Consider the following 21,818-nt stretch of genomic DNA (forward strand, 5'->3'; position numbering starts at 1 on the left):
CAAATCAGTGTCAGTTCGTAAGCGACTCAATGGGTTTTTTATCATTTAGTTGCACATATTCAAACGATACTATGCTCCTCTGTGCGTGGCTGTTTCATGAATATTTCCTGGGCATATGTTCCGCTTCACCATTGATCTGCTTCGGACACCGAAGGTCTCGAACTGTCACAGCCTCCCGTCGGTTCTCTGCTGTCGCCCCTCGGTGTAAAACTCTGTGATCCCTTTGCACATCCCCTCACATCGAATCCACCTCTGACTTTCAAGGAACATCTCAAGGCCTCGCTCTATCTGTCCGTGTCAGGCCTTTCGAGCAGTCCTGAGGCTTGACTCCGCGCCTCTGAGTCGTTGACTTGTCTGCAAAAACTGGCGCATTATAAATGTCATCATCGTTATTATTATTATGAGATAAAAAAAATCCGCGGGAAATATTTTTGTTGGTGAGCGCCATCTGAAATGTCAATGAACAATTGAGAAAATGTGCACACAACGCCAGCACCTCTTTCACTCCCTCGGCCCCCCCCCCCGCCGACCCGTCGCCACATCTCTCTGTGCGTGCCGAGTCCTTTCCCAAAGACGTCGGCAATTAGCTCTGGCCAGCCCTTCCATTTAGCTCTGCCCATGGTATTTACTCAAGGACTTTGCATTTGTAGTTGCTCCTCACAGTGTTATCCAATTGCTCGAATTTCTTTTAGTGACTTGATTCACTCTCTCCCCCTGGCTTCTACTGCACTCCCTCTCATTTCCCCAAACAAAACATTCACATCTAGTCTCTTGTTTACCACCATTACATGTTCAATACATCTATTTTGCATTTCTCTAATGATCCTCGTTAACTTTCTTTTTGTGGATTGATATCCGTAATACATTTATGTTACATCATCTTGCAATGTCTAATAATGCTGGAGTTGGGTATATTCAGATTCTGATAACCATGCATAATATGTAAAGTAAAATCACGTTCATGCAACAGTGTAAATTAATCGTGGATACATGCATAATAACCTAATGCCATCAATCACAGAGATAAGGAAACACATGATGGATATTTAAAAATTTCTTACACTTGTATAATTATGTTAACTCCTTCTTCCCGGCCTCTTAATACTAAACTCTGTTCAAAGCATCGGAGTGAATAAGCAATGCGGTGCTACTGTCACGGAACTTTATAAAAGGGTGCCACTATTTATAGCTGTGGGAAAAAGGTCTCACGTAGCAGTGCTCAGTGCATGCGGCACTCGCTGTGGTGCAAGCTTGGCTGGATAGCTGAGCGGTCGCGTCAGGCTTGCCACTGTTAACACTTTGTACCAAATAATGTGACAAATAAGAGTCCCTCAACTACCCCGCATTGTCCGTAAGCTATTGGCAATGTATGTCATCTTGTTTTTAAATTGAAAGCTAAAAATAAGACACTTGTGAATCTAATGCGGTGTTTGGCGGTGTCACGAAGTGCCGTATTTTACAGAGGCGCATACATCAATTGTGGAAAATCAATTACGCTTCGTACTTTGGTGGCTTGAGTTTAAGTCTTATCTTAAACAAATCTCAGACACATGGATTTTTTTCAGATAAAGTATGCGCAGACAGCAGACACTCTCACAAGGCTATCACAGCAGCATTGAAGTAATCCACCCAAAAGTATAGACAAACTGCCTAAAGCCTAAAACCAAAGCACTCTAAGTCTGTAATCCCTCCCCCAAAAAGTGCAAGACGAATACCCCTTCTCGTCACTCAATACAATTCCATACAATTTCTGAACGAATATATTATAACTCTACATCATTATGATCATCATCAGATATACTCAATATCATAATCACCGCCATAATAAACATTCACATTCATCATTTTTAAAAATCATCATCATTGTAAATAAACGTCATTCTCGTCGTCGTTGTCATCATCATTTTTCTGGGGTCATTCGGATTGGCAGCATGACCACTCTCGTGGGAATTCCACAGTCGTAGGCCTGCAAGATCCGACCACTCTCCATCCAGTGTTACAAAGGTCGCACTCATGACACACGCAAAGCGCTTGTCACAAATGAACCACAACACCTTGTCGGATCTCGTGAAGGAGCATAAAACATCATCACGCGAACTCCGCTCATCCTCGCAGCAGCAGCGGCTTTGGGCTGGCCGTCGAACAAAGATGGTCACTGTATCACGTGCTTTCAGATGCGGTTCTGTGCCTGTCTGGAACGCTCTTCCTTCCTTTATTTAGAAGCTATTGGAGCTGTGCACTTTTAAATTCAGATTGAAAACTGCTTTCTTTAGAACAGTTTTTTTGTGTTTAGTTTGTTGTCCTTCCCTCCTGCCCCCCGTAAATCCGATGAGCATGTGCGGTGCGAAATAAGTTCAACGTTCGTACATTGACACATTGGCCCCTGAAATTACTCACTACTTGTCCCGTCAAACGTATTCTCCCTCTTATTTCCTCCAACAAAATATGACCTCAGGTACAGATGTTCACACACAGACACACACTCCCATACATCATACACAACAATGACAGCAACAATAAAGCCAATTCACACTCGGACGTCCGTTGCCATCAAACGTATGAAACTGTGGCGACGGCTGCATTATGTCAACAATAGGGGAAAATGTCCGTGGTGATGTGTTTTGACCACTGCGTCAAGATGCGCACGTGCGACCTACACACCAGAACACGCCTCCTGTCACAGCCGAGTGGGGAGATTTGTAGAATTTGTGGATATATGGAATTGTGCTCAGATATGTTTGAGTCGATAGTTGGGGTGATCACCTGCAGGGCAGTGTCCCCCAGGTCACCGTGCACATTGCTGGGTGTCTGCTTTTAATTTATCTTGTATGAGTTTCGCTCTCCATAGCCGATTAAATGGTTATCGAGACGTTAGGAATAAGAAGAGCTGATCTTGGCAATGCTGCCAATTGGATGGTTGACTTTGTCGAAAAAAGTTGGCTAAGCTTCAGAAACAGCGGTGGGGAAAAATCAGTTGGGGGGAAATCGTTCACCATTGTTAAGTTGTGTTTTCATCACTTCATTGTCCACGATAAACACAATTGCTTAAGGGTCCGTGAGGAATTGTATTGCTTCATAACGTCACCTCTCTGTATCATAGTTCGGTGAATATCCCAGCTGAGATGTCACCTTGTGGCCACTGCACAGTCAACTCCCTCAAAAGGCATTGTTTGTATGTGTGCACGTTGAATTTATTTCGCACCGTACGTAGCCAACCATGCGAATTGGAGGTGCGGCAGGGGGAAAGACAACTAAACACAACAAGAAGCAGTTATAAAGAAATTAGTGTGTCAATCTAGATGATTTAAAGGTGCATCATAGCTCTCAGTGACATTCCTAATATCGAAAGAGCGTTCCAGACGGCCACAGTTTGAGGCGCCCAGGTTCGGCCTTTTCAGTCATCGCAGGGAAATGTTTTCTATTCATTTAATTCCTCTCCAAAAAGTGAAAGCTGAAAAAAAGCGATGGTCTTCCATGGACAAACGGACGCCGCAGAGAATTTCCCAAAGAGAATCGCGCCGTTTGAATCGCAGTGGTTGTTTAAGATTCATATATATGTAAATTACTTCCAAATTACATGAAGTACTACTGGAATGACCAAACGCAAAATGACCCCTCCTGAGAGAAATAACGCCCATGAGCAGGCCAGCCGGACTGCTGTACGTATGTTGAACTTCTTTTGCGCCGTATCTACGCAGCCAAACGTGCAAATCGAAGTTACGGTGCAGGGGGGGGGGACAACAAAGTAAACACAAACACACACAAAACAACACACAAAACACACAAACACAAAACACACACAAAACAACACACACACAAAACAACACACACACAAGACAACACACACAAAACAACACACACACAAAACAATACCCACACAAAATAGCACACGCACACGAAGCCACAAACACACAAAATCAGTTCTAAAGCAGTTCTAGAGGTGAGCGAAGACACTGGCGGAAACGCATCTTTGTGGCTCAATAATGGCGCCCACCCCCTACGTCACATCCGCCCACCCACTGACCACGCCCACCCACCCACTGACCACGCCCACCCACTGGCCACACCCACTGGCCACGCCCACCCACGGCCACGCCTACCCACTGGCCACGCCCACCCACCCACTGACCACACCCACCCACTGACCACGACCACCCACTGACCATGCCCACCCATGGGCCACGCCCACCCACCCACTCGTCACTCAGCGACACCCACTGACCACACCCACCCACTGACCACGCCCACCCACCCACTGACCACGCCCACCCATGGGCCACGCCCACCCACCCACTCGTCACTCAGCGAGACGGCGGCGGTGCGGCAGCTGCGGAGGAGAGCGGCCGTTCGCCCCCCGCCCCGCCCCCCGCCCCGCCCCCCCGCTGCTGCTGCCCCGCCCCCCCCGCCCCCCCCGCCCCCCCCCCGCCCCCCCCCGCCCGCCCCGCCCCCCCCGCCCGCCCCGCCCCCCCGCGCCCTGCCCCCCCGCTGCTGCCCCCCCCGCTGCTGCCCTGCGTGCGCCCGCAGGGATCACGTCGGCGTGGCTGCCGACTGAAATAACACGGGGGGGGGGGGGGGGGTGTAGGGGCAAATGTGGCCCGTGACACTGGTTTAAAATACTTTACAGTAAGAAATATAAAGTATTTATTTTCTTGTTTACATACGCTTACTTTTGTCATTTGCAAGTAGGAGTCTTTAACAGGCAAACTGTTAAAAGTGTAAAACGTGTGCAAGCCCATCAATTTGCAGGCGACGTTCCAAAGGGCAATGCAGGACATAGCTTGAATACCTTTGGCGAGATGTGAAATGTAAAGTTGGTGTTTGCAAAGCGATTGTCAACTTTAAAAAGAAAAGTTCGTCTTTATCCCCATTGGTAGATCGGAGTGTGTCTGTTGTCCTTCCGCCGCACCACCGAGTAGCACGGTTGGCTACGTACGGTGCGAAATACGTTCAACATACAGGACATACATCCACGTTACTATGGCGGGGATCTGCCGGTCGGTGTGACGACTACCTGGTGGCTTCTCACGGAGCGCTCCTCGAGAGATGATGACTTGATTTGACATTGACCACCATTTAAACTTGAACGCTCACGATTGGGAGCAATGGTACCCGTCGTACTACATTATGCCAGGGTGAGCAGGACATTCAACCCACGGCTAATTAATGTGGCCGGTCGTGAGATACTGTGTGACACGCATGTACCGTACAGCCTAATAATAATGCTCCTGCGGAATTAGAAACTGACATTTAGCACAGATATAGTCGAGTCTTTGTTACCGTATCCCGAATATTACGGAAAACCAGCCGTTTTGGAGAGCACAATCTATACTTACTAATTAAACTGTAATCTAAGTTCGTATCGGGAGGTCTTCTACGCTGATGAATCCAAAAATGGCATTCGTGCTTTCTGTAACTTCGTGGCAGGAGTGAGTGGATATGAATTAATGCAAAACCTGCTGCCCGTTACTATATTTATTATGTACGGACAGGCAATCGGGACTGCACTTTTTTTTCAGAAGGGAAAGAGAGACGACAATTTGGTACGAATATAGTTGGGTCTCTATATGGTCATTACCGGACACTTTTCTAAAATCTACATTTGAATAATTGAACCATCAAAAAATATTGGCCTGGTAAGTTGATTGGTTTCACTCATTAGGTAAGCTCAGCCTACACTGTGCTAAATTGATTTAGCCCCCCGCTAAACATAAATAAAAAAAATATGAATCGTATTATTGGTGAATCAAGTAAGTCACCTCACGTGAAGTTGCCCACTAAAAGGCAATACGAATGGGACAGAGGCTGCTACCAGTGGTCATTTGAATGTCCTTGAAGACGAAAAAAATTCACTATACATTGACATTTTCATCATCAGCAGCAGGCATTATCCATCCACTGCTGGATGGATGCATTCCTTTCCACACATTCACTGCTTCTACCATCCATTTATCACTGCGACGGTCAATTTTTTCTTAATTACCAATACTAAAACAATGCTTTTTTAATGATCAAATACGTTATGCTCGGGTGTCCATTAACATTTTCACCCCTTCGCCGATCTACGGTACATGTACACACACACACATGTATTGTGAACCTACACACACGTGTATTGTGAACCTACACACACACACGTGTATTGTGAACCTACACACACACGTGTATTGTGACCCTACACACAGACACACACGTGCATTGTAAACCTACACACAGACACACACGTGTATTGTGAACCTACACACAGACACACACGTGTATTGTGACCCTACACACAGACACATACGTGTATTGTGACCCTACACACAGACACACACGTGTATTGTGAACCTACACACAGACACACACGTGTATTGTGACCCTACACACTGACACACACGTGCATTGTGAACCTACACACAGACACACACGTGTATTGTGACCCTACACACAGACACACACGTGTATTGTGACCCTACACACAGACGCACACGTGTATTGTGAACCTACACACAAACACACGTGTATTGTGAACATACACACACACGTGTATTGTGAACCTACACACAGACACACACGTGTATTGTGACCCTACACACAGACACACACGTGTATTGTGAACCTACACACAAACACACGTGTATTGTGAACCTACACACAGACACACACGTGTATTGTGACCCTACACACAGACACACACGTGTATTGTGACCCTACACACACACGCACACGTGTATTGTGAACCTACACACACACGTGTATTGTGAACCTACACACAGACACACACGTGTATTGTGACCCTACACTCAGACACACACGTGCATTGTGACCCTACACACAGACACACACGTGTATTGTGAACCTACACACAGACACACACGTGTATTGTGACCCTACACACAGACACACACGTGTATTGTGACCCTACACACAGACACACACGTGTATTGTAAACCTACACACAGACACACACGTGTATTGTAAACCTACACACACACGTGTATTGTGAACCTACACACACACACGTGTATTGTGACCCTACACACACACGTGTATTGTGACCCTACACACACACACACGTGTATTATGAACCTACACACACACGTGTATTGTGACCCTACACACACACACACGTGTATTGTGAAGCTACACACACACACACACACGGGTATTGTGACCCTACACACACACACACGTGTATTGTGACCCTACATACACACACACGTGCATTGTGAACCTACACACAGACACACACGTGCATTGTGAACCTACACACAGACACACACGTGTATTGTAAACCTACACACACGTGCATTGTGACCCTACACACACACACGTGTATTGTGACCCTACACACACACGTGTATTGTAAACCTACACATAGACACACACGTGTATTGTAAACCTACACACAGACACACACGTATATTGTGAACCTACACACACGTGTATTGTGACCCTACACACACACACGTGTATTGTAAACCTACACACAGACACACACGTGTATTGTAAACCTACACACACACGCGTGTATTGTGAACCTACACACACACGTGTATTGTGACCCTACACACACACGTGTATTGTGACCCTACGCACACACACACGTGTAATGTGACCCTACACACTCACACGTGTATTGTTAACCTATACACAGACACACACGTGTATTGTGAACCTACACACAGACACACACGTGTATTGTTAACCTATACACACGCACCTGCTATTTATACCCGTAGTGACCGCTGTCACATGCACTCATAGGCCACAAGCATAGTCCACGCACATACACTTACAAAGATGACTATACACAAACAGAAGCCCCCCACATCGCCTTCAACAGACCGCTGGGGCCAGTGCTGTTTGCGAGCAGCTATGAAGGCCCGCACGGCAGATGAGGGGTGAGTGGCTAACACCACGCCCGGCCGCCTTTGTCTTCCAGCACCAGGTACTCATTTAAGGATGAGTCGACTTAGGGGAGGCCCTGGACTGGATTAGATATTCATCACTGATGTCGGCCATGATTGGGAATCGAACTTGTGCGAATGGGTTCATAGTTCACTGCGCGACCCACCACACGATCACTCCTCACAATACACGGATGCCTACACAAAGACAACAATCTCCTTCATAGCCGAAAGAGGCTTTAGGAGCAACTCCTGTTAGCGAGTAGCACTTATGAAGTCCGGCACGGCACACGCGGGGGTGAGTGGCCAGCAAGCACACCCGGCCGCCTTTGTCTCCCCAGTGGCGATGTTTACTACACACCGCACCAATTGCCCATTGGAGGCTAAGTCGATCTAGGGGAGGAGGCTCATGACCGGTCTAGATAATGCACAAATACACCTACATCGGGTGTGATGGCGCATGCCTTGTGACTCAGATAAAAGGTTGGTGGATAATGCAGGGATTGAGCCTGTGTGAGACATACACCGTCCAGGCAAAACGTGTGTTTTTTTCTCTCTCCGTAGGAAGCAGTACAACAGGTCGCTGTGTAGGACGTCAGTGTGGCGTTGCTGGTATCCAGTGCATCTCTGTGTCCGTGCGTGTGGGTTTACTCACAGGCACCTGACTTGCTACTCACACATACACACGGGGACTCTTCTTCCTCAACAAGGACTCTCCAGACATCCCAACGCAGAGCCTTATACAAATTCAGTGGAGACTTGAGGCTGTCACGGGTAATCACTTGATTATCCTCCACACGCCTATACACACACATGTCTATGCACACGCGTGTGTATACTATACACACACATCTCTGCACACGAGTGTGTATACTTCATACACATACACACACCACTATAGTATACATAGTCCACACACATACATACATCTCTGCACCAGAGTATGCATACTCCACACACACACACAATCCACTGCACATTAGTATGCATACGACACGCACATACATACACAGCAATGGACGAGTATGTATCATGCAGGACCCAAACATAATCTCATGCGCTTGAGTATTTACACTCCACACACACCTATGCACACGTTAGTATGTCTACATATGATTAGAATGAGTATCAGGATATTTATACTTGAGGAATCCGATGAGCTATAAAGCAATTTTTTACAGATGTCCAGCAGTATGCAGACGTATCCCACACACACACACACTCCTATGCACATTAGTATACATACTCCACACATCCCAATGCATTTGAGTATGTATACTCGACTGCACACACACACACCTCGACAATTGCGTACACTGCACAAACGCAGGATATTACCGGATTGACAGAATTATATGACGAATCGGAAAGTAAGAAAACTTGTGCTCAGGGTCAATAAGATTACGAACATCTGGTCAAACAAAGATCCCCCGTGTAGCCTTTAACAGACTGATGGGGCAAATGCTGTTAGCGAGCACCTATCAAGGCCGGCACGGCACACGAGGGGGTGGGTGGCCAACACCACGCCCGGACGCCTTTGTCTCCCCAGTGGCGATGTTTACACACCATACCAGGTACTCATTTGAGGCTGAGTCGACCTAGGGGAGGCCCAGGACCGGTTCAAATAATCGTCACCGCTGTTGTTGTCCGCGAGCGGGAATCGAACTCGGGTCATCGCCTGGTGTCATAGCGCAGCGTAGCGCTAACCGCTGCACCACCGCTCCCCCCAACACAAACACACGCACGGCACGTGTCGAATTATAAGACGCGTGCGTCTTATAATCCGGTGACTCTGAGCGATCGCGTGGGCCGCACAGACACGCGCCGTTGCGCCGTGCCGGGCAGCTCACTTCGTAACGCGGGCACGTCCTCCTCCTCCTGCACTGCGCTGCACACAAACCCTCGCTCGCTCTCTCGCTCTCTCTCTCTCTACCAACCCCCGTGTGCGTCGTTCCAAAGGGCCCAGCCGAGCCACCCACGGTAGCATCGCGAGCGAGTGCGTAACGCAACAGCAGCAACAGCAACCTTTGGGGTTAGCGGTCATCGTCGCGGACAGAATTATAAGGTCACACGATGGTTACGGACCATCTCCCAGATGAGCCCCGTGTGGCTGATGGGAATTGTGTAAATGAAACGCATCTCTAACTTGATGTGTTTTGTTGTTGTTTAAATGTGCAAAGGTGGTTGAGTTTGGGTTGGGAGGGTGGACGGATCTGTGAAAGACTATTATGAATGTGTAGGCGAACTCTCCCTTACACCGTGGCTCGCACAGCTCAACATCATTGGCATTCAACTCCTGAACACACTGCCGCTGCTGCTCGCTGCCGTCATCATACGATGTGCGTGGCGTTCGTCGCAGCGATATACAGCCACGGGGCATTCCTCAACCGGGACACGGGTGGAAATTGCGCTTGCGCACGTTTGTGCGAATGATTGTTGAATAGAATTAAAACAAAATGCAACACCGAAACCAGGAGGCGCCGTGATGAGACGTATGTGTGTGTGTGCGTGCGCGCGCGTGTGTGTGTGTGTGTGTTACGCATTGCTAACGATCACTGCAGCACGCCTCGTGGTGTAACAGATGGAACACAATCGGCGATTCAACGGCGAGCGGGGATGACGACCGCCACATACACTTGGAGGAGTTTTGTTTGAAATTATAAATAATTAAATTACACCGCAACATTTGCGTCGTCCGTGGCCACAAGCGGCCACATGCTGCAATAGGACGTGTCTGTGTGTGTGATGCTATCTCGTGTGTCTGTGTGTGTGTGAGACCGTGTCCCTGTCTCTACGTGTAGGTGCGTGCGTGTGACTGGATGTATCATAGGTGCTCGCTAACAGCACTTGCCCTAAAAGTCTGTTGAGGCTATACGGGGGATCTTTGTCTTGTACGTGTCTCTGTGTCATTCCGAATGCCTCTGGACGTGTCTATGGTTCTCTGTGTCTCTCTCTCTGGATGTGTCTCTGTGTCTCTCTCTGGACGTGTCTGTGTGTCTCTCTCTGAATGTGTCTGTGTGTCTCTCTCTGACTGTGTCCATGTGTCACAATGTCTCTCTCTGAATGTGTCTGTGTGTCTCTCTCTGACTGTGTCCATGTGTCACAATGTCTCTCTCTGAATGTGTCTCAGTGTCTCTCTCTGAATGTGTCTATGCGTGTCGCGGTCTGAGCGTGTCTCACTGTACGCCTCTATGCCTGTCTCTGTGTCTGTGCGTGTGTCTCTGTGTCTGTGCGTGTGTCTCTGTGTCTGTGCGTGTGTCTCTGTGTCTGTGCGTGTGTCTCTGTGTCTGTGGTGTGTCTGTGTCTGTGCGTGTGTCTCTGTGTCTGTGCGTGTGTCTCTGTGTCTGTGCGTGTGTCTCTGTGTCTGTGCGTGTGTCTCTGTGTCTGTGGTGTGTCTGTGTCTGTGCGTGTGTCTCTGTGCGTGTGTCTCTGTGTCTGTGTCTCTGTGTCTGTGCGTGCGTGTCTGTCTGTCCGAATGTCTTTGTGTGTCCGTCTCTGCATGTGTCTATTTGTGTCTGAATGATACTGTCTCTATATGGTATCTATGTCTGTATGTCTGAATATATATCTGTCTCAGTCATGTGCATGTCCGTGTCTAACTGACACCTCGTCTACGCGTTATCGTCCCTGCGTCTGTCTCAACGTGTCTGCGTGGCGCGTGTCTGTGTGAACGTGTCTGTGTGTCTGTCTGAACGTGTGAACGTGTCTGTGTCTCTGTGTGTGGTGTCTGTGTGGTGGTGTCTGTGTGTCTGTGTGTGTCTGTGTAGTAGTGTCTGTGTGTGTGTGGTGGTGGTGTCTGTGTCTGTGTGGTGGTGTCTGTGTGTCTGTGTGGTGGTGTCTGTGTGTATGTGTCTCTGTGTCTGTGTGGTGGTGTGTCTGTGTGTCTGTGTGGTGGTGTCTGTGTGTCTGTGTCTCTGTGTCTGTGTGGTGGTGTGTCTGTGTGTCTGTGTGTCTGTGTGAACGTGTCTGTGTGTGTGTCTGTGTGTGTGTGTCTGTGTGTGCGTGTCTGTGTGTGTGTGTGTCTGTGTGTGTCCGTGTATCTGTGTGTCTGTGGTGTGTGTGTGTCTGTGTGTCCGTGTATCTGTGTGTCTGTGGTGTGTGTCTGTGTGCGTGCGAGCCACAGCACCGCACCGCCCGTGTTGCTCCTCTTGGTGCTGCCCGCCTCGGTGGGCGTCTCCAGGGGCCGCTTGCGGGAGTCTGGAGGGTCGAGCTCCAGGGCCAGTTCGAGCTGCTGCTGCTGCTGGGATGATGCGGGGCTGGCCATTGTGATCATTGCCGCTCGCTCCCTCCCTCCCTGTCTCTGCCGCTCGAGCCGAGAGCCGAGCCACTAGCGGCGATGCTCGGGCCACGCTGTCCCCTCCTCTACCCCCCTCCCTCCCTCGGCTCTCCTCCTTGGACTCACGTCCCCAGCAGCCCGTGGACGTGACGAGGAACCGCGGCTCTGCGTGGCCCCTAGCAGGCAAGGGGACACGGGGGGGGGGGGGGGTGGCTTGAGTTGAGTTATGACGCCCAGCGGTGAAGACGCAATCCTCGCCGAGCCAAGAGAGAGCGGTGGTACAGGAGGAGGAGAGACGGAGCCGTTACCGCATGCACAGTGCGGGCACGTGCTAACATTTACCCTTCTTACCGCGGTCGGGGGGGGGGGGGTACACGAGCAGAATTCACAATTCACCCTGACCGTACCATTGCGCCTCCCGCACCCGGGTATCTGAGATTATCACACACGGCGCGAATGAAACCTCGTGGATGTGCGTGTCGCTACGCGCGGCAACGGACGCACGGCCGCGCGCGCATTCGCGTCGGCGACAAACATCGACGCGAGTTTCACTTTGACGCGAGTTACAAAAAAAATGTTTAGCTTCTGTTTTATTTGTTTTGTCGCCGTGGCATCCGCCGCATCGCAACGCGAACCCCTCGGCGGTGGCGGTGGCAGTGGCTCTGCCGCCTCCTACCGCATCGCAGAACGCGGCCTCCGGCAGACGGATCACGCGGAATCCATCAACCTTCGCGAATGGCATTCACACGCGCGGAGTTCATCTCGTGCGTCCGGTGACTCTTGCCGGGGTGGTGGGTGGGTGGGGGGATCAGCGATGGTGTCGGTGCGGCGCTGCTTGAATCCGCCGGATCAGCTGAGACGCTCGATTCGAATTCCGATTCGCAGTCACGGACCGCCGGCGATTGAACCGGCGAGCCGATGATCTGAATGGAGTCGCCGGATGGACTGCACAATGACATGTGGATACGTGTATCGCGATTCAACAACAACAACAATGGTCTTCTCGCATTTTTCCGATTGCGATGAGATCACAACAAAGGTCGCTGTCATTGCAACGGACGTCTGTGCAGCAGGGCGTGTGGGGGGGGGGACATGCAGGGCCCCCTGGTCTGGATAGGAGGCACTCGAAGAGAGTCCTCGCAATGAAAAGTCACGATATTCTTGGCTCTTTCGGTAAAGTCACGTAGAAGGGAAATCATTAAATATTTTTTTTTTTACAAAATAAAAATTCTCACGACGTTTCGGCCACAACGTAAGTAACCGTCCTCAGGTGAAGTCCTAATGGCGCTGTCCTTCCCGACAGCTCTCCATTAGGACGCTGTCTTTCCGACAGACCTGTTCTTCACCTGAGGACGGCTGCTTGCGTTGTGGCCGAAACGTTGTGAGAATTATTTTTTTTTTTCGATTTAAAGCTTTCGTGACTACAGGGATCCATATTCTTGGTTCTTCGGTAAAGTCACGTAGAAGGGAAGTAATTAAATAATAAAAATAAACATAATAAAATACAATTCTCACGACGTTTCGGCCATAATGCAAGCAGCCGTCCTCAGGTGCGTTGTGGCCGAAACGTCGTGAGAATTGTATTTTATTATGTTTTATTTTTGTTATTTTATTATTTACCTTCTACGTGACTTTACCGAAAGAACCAAGAAGAATTTTTATAATGTTTTATTTTTATTATTTAATTGTTTCCCTTCTACGTGACTTTACCGAAAGAACTAAGAATATGGATCCCTGCAGTCACGAAAGCTTTAAATGGAAGAAGAGTAACGATGTCACCTTCCACTCTCAGGCACGGCCCGGCGAAGGGCCGCACGCACTGCGAGTTCTAAATTCCAATCTGGCTCCTGCCGCCAATGAGCACGACGGAGATTTAGTGGGGGGAGAACTAAACAGGCTCTTAAAAATAGAGGATTATATCTATTACTGGCTTTACAATTCGTTGTAATTGCATCAATAAGAATTGCTTATTGGTGTTTTAATAGTCACGACAGACTATGAAACAAATACACAGAGTACGTACGTCTCTGAAAACGCATCCTGCCATTCCGGAGAGGAACCCTAAAAGTCTGCGGTGATTGAGAAATGAAGCGGTCCGGAAGCCCACGCAGAGACAGCCCCCAAGTCAGCACCCACCACGTGGTGCCCACCACCCACGTCCCGACAGAGACCCGCGGCCGGACCGTCTCGGCCTCCTCTTGTATGTTTGGTGAACCTCTTTCGCGTCGTGACGTAGCCAACCGCGCTAACCGGAGGTGCGGGGGAAGGACAGACAACGAACAGACGCAAGAGGCAACTGTTCTAAAGAGATGAGTGTTCAATCTCGAGGACATGGAAGTGCACAGCCTCCTCCTGCACCCACCAGGTTCTCGAGCACAGAGAAGCCAGCTTTTGATGAAATTCACTGATTTAGTTTTAGTATCCGCGAGGAAGGCCCCACTCGAGTCACGAGGACCCCTCTTTCAGGAGCGACCTGCATTTGGCTGACTAATTGAGTGAGTGATTTTGAACCTCGACTCATTGTAACTTATTTTAAATTTAATAGTTTATATTTTTTTAAAAAAATCACAAACAGTCAAGGACGTAAGACAAAACTAAACTAAATTTCGATTTAAAGCTTTCGTGACTGCTGTCGGAAAGACAGCATCTGAATTCAGACGCTGTCTTTCCGACAGCCCTGTTCTTCTTGCGTTGTGGCCGAAACGTCGTGAGAATTGTATTTTATAATGTTTTATTTTTATTATTTTATTATTTTCCTTCTACGTGACTTTACCGAAAGAACCAAGAATATGGATCCCTGCAGTCACGAAAGCTTTAAATGGAAGAAGAGTAACGATGTCACCTTCACTCTCAGGCACGGCCCGGCGCTGATGGGCTGCACGCACTGCGAGTTCTAAATTCCAATCTGGCTCCTGCTGCCAATGAGCACAACTGAGATTAGTGGGGGGAGAACTAAAAAGGCTCTTAAAAATAGAGGATTATATCTATTGCTGGCTTTACAATTCGTTGTAATTGCATCAATAAGAATGACGCGTCTGAATGAAGCGTCTGAATGACGCTGTATTTCCGACAGACCTGTTCTTCACCTGAGGACGGCTGCTTGCGTTGTGGCGGAAACGTCGTGAGAATTGTATTTTATTATGTTTTATTTTTATTATTTTATTATTTCCCTTCTACGTGACTTTACCGAAAGAACCAAGAAAACTAAACTAAACGTTTTTATTTTACCACGTAAGGCCCACTGAGCTGGTTATATAGCTCTTTTGCAGAATCGACCTGGCAATCACAAATGATGACTTATCTCATGGACATTTACAAGAGCCCAATACTTTAAACTCGCTGTTTTCGAAAAAAAAAACCCAGATGACCCGGAGAAAAATCCACGCGAACCACGGGGGAGAACTCAAAATAATCAGCGAGGCTGCGCCTTTTGGCGTCATCTGGTCCAACCCATATGAGACTAGGCTCGAAGGAAAGCTGTCTCGGGTGTGGACCAATCAACTTCAAGGACAGTGCACATTATCAGAGTTATGTTCTTTTGTTTGTATTATGACTGCAGGTATTGCGGTCTATGCAAACATGACTCCTTGCAAAAAGGTGTCAGTTTTGTTGCCAGATAGAAGGGTAAAGAACCAATTATCATATTTTTACTGGCAAATGAGGTCCCCATAGTAATCAGCGAGGCGTCGTCAGGATCGGGATCGAACGCGCCACCTCCTGCATACCAGGTGAGGGAGTTAACATCTCCTTTGTTGCGTTGCTGTCCGAATTTTTTGAACGGAGGATCTCGGCGATTGCAGCTCACCAAGAGCCCTCAAGTCAACCCGGAAACCTTGAGCAGTGGCGCAACAATGGCATCATAACGACGGCACATCCTGGCGTTAAAGTGTCGGGATCAAACCCACGTCCTCCTGCGTACCAGGCGAGGCAATTAACATCTCGCCATAGCGGCAGAGTGCAGGGGACGTGTGTGTTGGCTGCAGTTCACAAAGGCAGTGGACTGACTACAATACTACACCTTGGCTTTTGAAAATGTACATGGCGATATCTGCAGCGTCTTGTTTTGAGAGTAACAGGAAGATGGAGACGATGCTCAATGCACCCGTGGGCTCCTGGGTTGCTCACTCGGCCCATTTTCCCAGGAGGCTGCAGAGATTCGTTATGGGGAGATTTACATGAGACCAAGGTAACTGCCCACCTGAACTGGAGTCTCTGGCAGAGCTGACCTGGTGGATAAAGTACTTCGTCAACAACTACTGCACAGGCTTTCGGAGACTGTGCCGTATGTGGTTCCACCAATGTCTTAGGCTTTTTCGGTAAAGTCACGTAGGTAAAAAATTAAATAAATAATATAAATAATAATATAAATAAATTAATAAATCACGACGTTTCGGAGGCAACACAAGTCTACGTCATCAGGTGGGACCGTCACATCTGAATTTACTGTATTACTTAATACATAATAATTTACATAATAATAATTTATTGTATTACTTTTTTTTACCTACGTGACTTTACCGAAAAAACCTAAGAATATGAATCCTTGCAGTCACGAAAGCTTCAAATCTAGAATTAATACAGTAATCACATATTTTACAGGCGGAACCAGATCACGGATTTTATGTAATGTGTTGAATCGGACCTGGATCTTGTGGTTATTCAAGATTTTGGAGATCTTTTTTGTGATCCCCGCAATGTAGGGTAAGGTGATAGTTTTGAATGGCTCCTCAAGAGGGTCCTTTTTCATGGTTGGAGTGATGGCTTTGCGGATTGTGTAGTCGGAATAACCATTAGCCTTATTGTTTTATATTAATATTATTTTATTATTTCCCTTCTACGTGACTTTACCGAAAGAACCAAGAATATGAATCCCTGCAGTCACGAAAGCTTTAAATCTGTTATTTATGTTACAGACACGAACAGTTGTGCTTTGTCTTGTAACAATGGTGGGCACTTACGTTATCCATATTAGTTTCAAAAACTTAAATAGTTGTTTGGACGTGACACACACCCCTGGACCTTGCCACTGGATTATTTAGTCGATATTCGTCAATTAAATATTTTGTTACCGTACGCTTGCTATTCGAGCAACTCTTATGGCGCACGGCTATCACGACGGCGCTGTGTATAGAAACGTGCGTTTAGATCATTTCGATTATTTGGCTGCTAAAAATGTCCACGTGATGAAAAGCCACTTCGCTGAGCTGTCATTTGTAGCCACGTCGCGTCTGAAAAAAAATCTACATAACTCAGTGGGCTTTTATCTAGAAAAATAAAGTAGTTGAGTTGTATTTGTATATTTCTGTCGTGATTAGCTTACCTTTCCTATATTTTGCACTCCCATCGTGTTTTTGTATTGTTTGTTGTTGTAACGTTCTGACCCCGTGCCCCTATTGGACATCTGTGAAGAAGAGCTTTATAGCTCATCTGATTCCACCTGTAAGTATGAATACTGATTCTGTTTCACGCAGTGGGGGTATAGTCTGGCAGTAAGGGGATGGTGTCTTCGCAGTGTTTTACCAAATTAAGTGATGTGCGGGTTTTTGCTTACCATTTGGAAAATGTGGACCCGTGGCACCCGCACAACAAGACAAACATCCCCCGTATAGCCTTAACAGACTGTTGGGGCAAGTGCTGTCAGCGAGCACCTATCAAGGACGGCACGGCACACGTGGGGGTGGGTGGCCAGCACCACACCCGGCCCCCTTCTTCTCCCTAGTGGCGATGTTTACACACCGTACAAGGTACTCATTTGAGGCTGAGTCGACCTAGGCGAGGCTCAGGACCAGTTCAGATAATGGTCTCTAGTGTTGATGGCCGAAATCGAACTCGGGTGTTCGGGTTCGTAGCGCCGCGGGTTCATATAACCGCAGCATTAACCAGGGCGGGTTTGCCGGGGTTTGAACCGCCGAAACTATTACAATAAAGCGAACGCACATTACAAGGTGTTTAAACGAACTTTACACCAACTCCTTAACTAGACTTTAGGGAGGGTCGCGTGTGAATGTGTATCTCCCGGCGCAGGGCAGGTCTAGCCGCGGTAATGAGTGGAGGTGCGAATGAATGCGCTACTTACAGCGAAAGCTGTTAACATCGGGGTCGTGATTAACGCGGCGTGCGTGAAGCAGCCCCCCCATCGCAATAGCGATACCAATACCTCATGGGGTAGGGAGGTGGGAATCACTCTGGCACAGCAAATTCACCAAACTGATGAATACCCGTGCGTTTAACGCGTAGGAGGATTTCGCGACCAATATCATTCACAATCGTTGGTTCTTTCGGTAAAGTCACATAGGTAGAAAAATAAATAAAACAAAAAATTATCTGATAATTGTTTTTTTACCCTTCTATCTGGCAACAAAACTGACACCTTTTTTACAAGGAGTCATGTTTGCATAGACCACAATACCTGCAGTCATAATGCAAACAAAAAACATGGTGTCAAGGTGTCAGTTTTGTTGCCAGATAGAAGGGTAAAAAATGAGCCACTCTGTCTACAGGAAAGCCACCCATACGGATGCTTACCTAAAACCGGATTCCCACCACCATCCATCCCAGAAGAATTCCCTCATCAAGATTCTATACCATAGAGCCCAATGCATTTCCGACCAGGAACACATTGGCAGTGAACTCAAACACGTACGCCAAGCTCTTAAGGCTAATGTTACTCCGACTACACAATCCGCAAGGCCATCACTCCAACCATCAAGAAGGATCCTGTTGAGGAGCCTTTCAAGACCATCACCTTACCCTACATTGCTGGGGTCACTAAAAAGATCTCCAAAATCCTGATTAAACACAAGATCCAGGTCCGATTCAACACAGTACATAAAATCCGTGATCTGGTCCCGTCTGTAAAAGATGTGGTTCCAGACATACAGTACCCTGGCGTCTACAAACTAAGTTGCCTCTGTGGTAGCAGTTACATTGGAGAAACCAAACGACATGTCTCGGACCGCATCCGTGAACATAAAGCAGACCTGAAACACGGTAGGACAAACACCTCAGCCGTGGCAGATCACTGTTACAATTCAGTGGGCTCACATGACAATGACTTCTCCAAGACAGAGGTTATCTGCAAGCCATCTGGCTATCATGAGAGATTCGTTCATGAGGCGATCCACATATACAAACACAGAGACAATTTCAACCGAGAAGATGGATTCTGGCTTAGCAATCATTGGAAGGACGTAATAAACCATTTCGGATCTTAACTGATTGTGTTCACGTTTACGGTAACTTTCAGACCGCGTTCCACTCACTGGCATGGTGCAGTGTGCAGAGTAATGTATGGTGTCGTAATTGTATAGTAAATATATAGCAGTGTGATACACATTAGGGTGGGTAGAATAATACATAGTGTTATATTAAAATGGATAAGGCAGAAACTGCAGCAGCAGCAACTGCAGCAGCAGCAACTGCAGCAGCAGCAGAAACTGCAGAAACTGCAGCAGCAGCAGAAACTGCAGCAGCAGCAGCAGCAACTGCAGCAGCAGCAACTGCAGCAGCAGCAACTGCAGCTCCCTTTGATGCTGTTAATCCTGCATAATGCACATGCATTTGTAGTACTAATCACATTCCTGCGTTTCCCATAAATATGCTAAATTCCTCTTGATATGCAAATTCCTTTGTCTAGGCGCCCAGCTTATATATATGCTCCAAGCTCGTGTGCTGTTTCATTCAGACTCTGTCGCCTCGACGGACCTGGTTTTCACCTGAGGACGGCTGCTTGCGTTGTGGCCGAAACGTCGTGAGAATAATTTTATTATGTTTTATTTTTATTATTTTATTACTTCCCTTCCAGGTGACTTTACCGAAAGAACCAAGAAGGTAAAAAACCAATTATCATATTTTTTACTGGCAAATGAGGTTCCAATGGTGGAAAAAAATTATCTATCACGTTTCGATCGCAACACAAGCGGTCGTAACAGCTGTAGCAGCTCTCGCTGGTTCAGCAGCTCCACTGCTGGATGATTATTTTGTGTTCCGATCGAAACGTCGTGATCTATTATTTTTTGTTTAATTTTATTTTTCTACCCACGTGACTTTACCGACAGAACCAAACAGTATGGATTCCTGCAGTCACGAAAGCTTCAAATCATCATTCATAATGTAGTTTTTTTGGGTTAGATCGCGTGAATATAAATGCGTCGTTAAACCCTCCACCACCCGACACAGCCAACTAGTAAGGTTTGTCACGTAAACAGAACGTGCCAATTCGTTACTAGTACAGCACACCGGCTGTGTATTGGAGAGCAAATCCACAAGAGTGTTGTAATTACTGGTGAAACGTCATACTGGGATTGTAAATGTCGTGGGTTTACTCTCCACACCGGTGTGCTGTACTCGTGTAGTGACTTGTAGCGTCACTACCGTGGGGACACACACAAACACGCGTGACGTCACTTCGCGGGAGAGCGTCACTACCACGCGGGTCCACACACACATGACGTCATCACGTCTGGATGCGGGAATGACGTCACGGCTGGTTTGGGGGATCTGGAGGCCGTGCGTCAGGGCCATAGGGGTTGTGTGAGGCCGTGGCACTCTGAGTGAACTCGGCTGGACATGTGACCGGATCAAGGTGGGGGCCCCGGGGGTCCCGGGGCACCTTGGGGACCACGTGGACAGGAGAGGAGCCTTCTCGAGAGTTCTGGAAGGTGGGCGTGGCCAGGGTGTGGCCCGGACACTCCGAGGTGCATATAAGCGGCCTCCGCACCGGGTTCGAGGCTGCTCGTGTCCGCGATGAAGATGCCTCATGAAGACGCCTCGTGAAGGAGAGTCAAGCCTCAAGTCAGCGTGGCCATCGAGTCGTCCTCCTGGCTTGGCCACGCTAGTCGTGTCAGAGATTCAGTGTTAACGACGATAGGTCGGTGGTCACCACCCTGTGTTAAGTGTTGCCGTTGTGTTAAATAAATAGTGTTGCCTCCCAAGAAGTTGTCTGTGCGCCTAAATCGAGCCCACTACACTAGTAACGAATTGGCACGTTTCGTTTACGTGACAAGCCTTTACAATTTGACTATGACGTTTCGACAGTAATTACAACTAGCATCATCCACATTCCCAAGCTGGAGGATGTGGAATTTTTATTGCCCATCGTCGCGATCTTCCGCTTTGGCATTCCCTACCAACGTCGCTTCATTTTCCCAAGCACACAATATAACCGTGCTCGATGCAAGACACGTGTTAACGTTTTTCCATGACAACTTTAGTGGTCAGTTTAACACGTAGGCTTCCGCGACACATTATGTTGGGTTAGAGCACTTAAATATTGGCTGTGTCGGGTGGTGGTGGGTTTAATGACACATTTATATTTATGCGATCCTACCCAAAAATAGAACCCCCATTCTGGATAACTTTAATATAGTGCCGTTTGTTGCTGACCGCTGGATGCTTCGGACCCTGTGCTCGGCAATAGTGTAGAAGAAAAAAAAACCACAACCCACAGCGGCCGGGCAGTGCATTCATCCGACCACCGCTCATTTTATTGCCCGCTGAGAGACGAGCCGAGCCGACTGACCGTCGCCAGGCACTCGAACCCACGGCCTGCGACCGACTCGACGAAGATTTGTGCACACAATGTTGAAATGCGGTGTTTTTTCTGGAAGACTTTGCTGTTTTTTCCTGGATTGTTCTGTTGCGTGTAGTCACTT

The 21,818-nt window shown here is 47.9% G+C and overlaps 1 protein-coding gene across 1 annotated transcript in view; it reads right to left on the bottom strand.

Moving 5' to 3' along the window:
- Positions 1–12,801, bottom strand: part of LOC133359771 (RNA-binding protein Nova-1-like) — a 48,476-nt gene extending 35,675 nt beyond the window's left edge. The window contains 1 exon segment of the mRNA XM_061578304.1: positions 12,021–12,801. Coding sequence (XP_061434288.1) covers positions 12,021–12,162 — 142 coding nt within the window. The 5' untranslated portion in view covers positions 12,163–12,801.
- Between the last annotated feature and the right edge of the window lie 9,017 nt (positions 12,802–21,818).

The sequence above is a fragment of the Lethenteron reissneri genome, chromosome 8 (assembly GCF_015708825.2).
Source record: "Lethenteron reissneri isolate LAM-NWPU_2019-01 chromosome 8, ASM1570882v1, whole genome shotgun sequence".
Classification (NCBI taxonomy): domain Eukaryota; kingdom Metazoa; phylum Chordata; class Hyperoartia; order Petromyzontiformes; family Petromyzontidae; genus Lethenteron; species Lethenteron reissneri.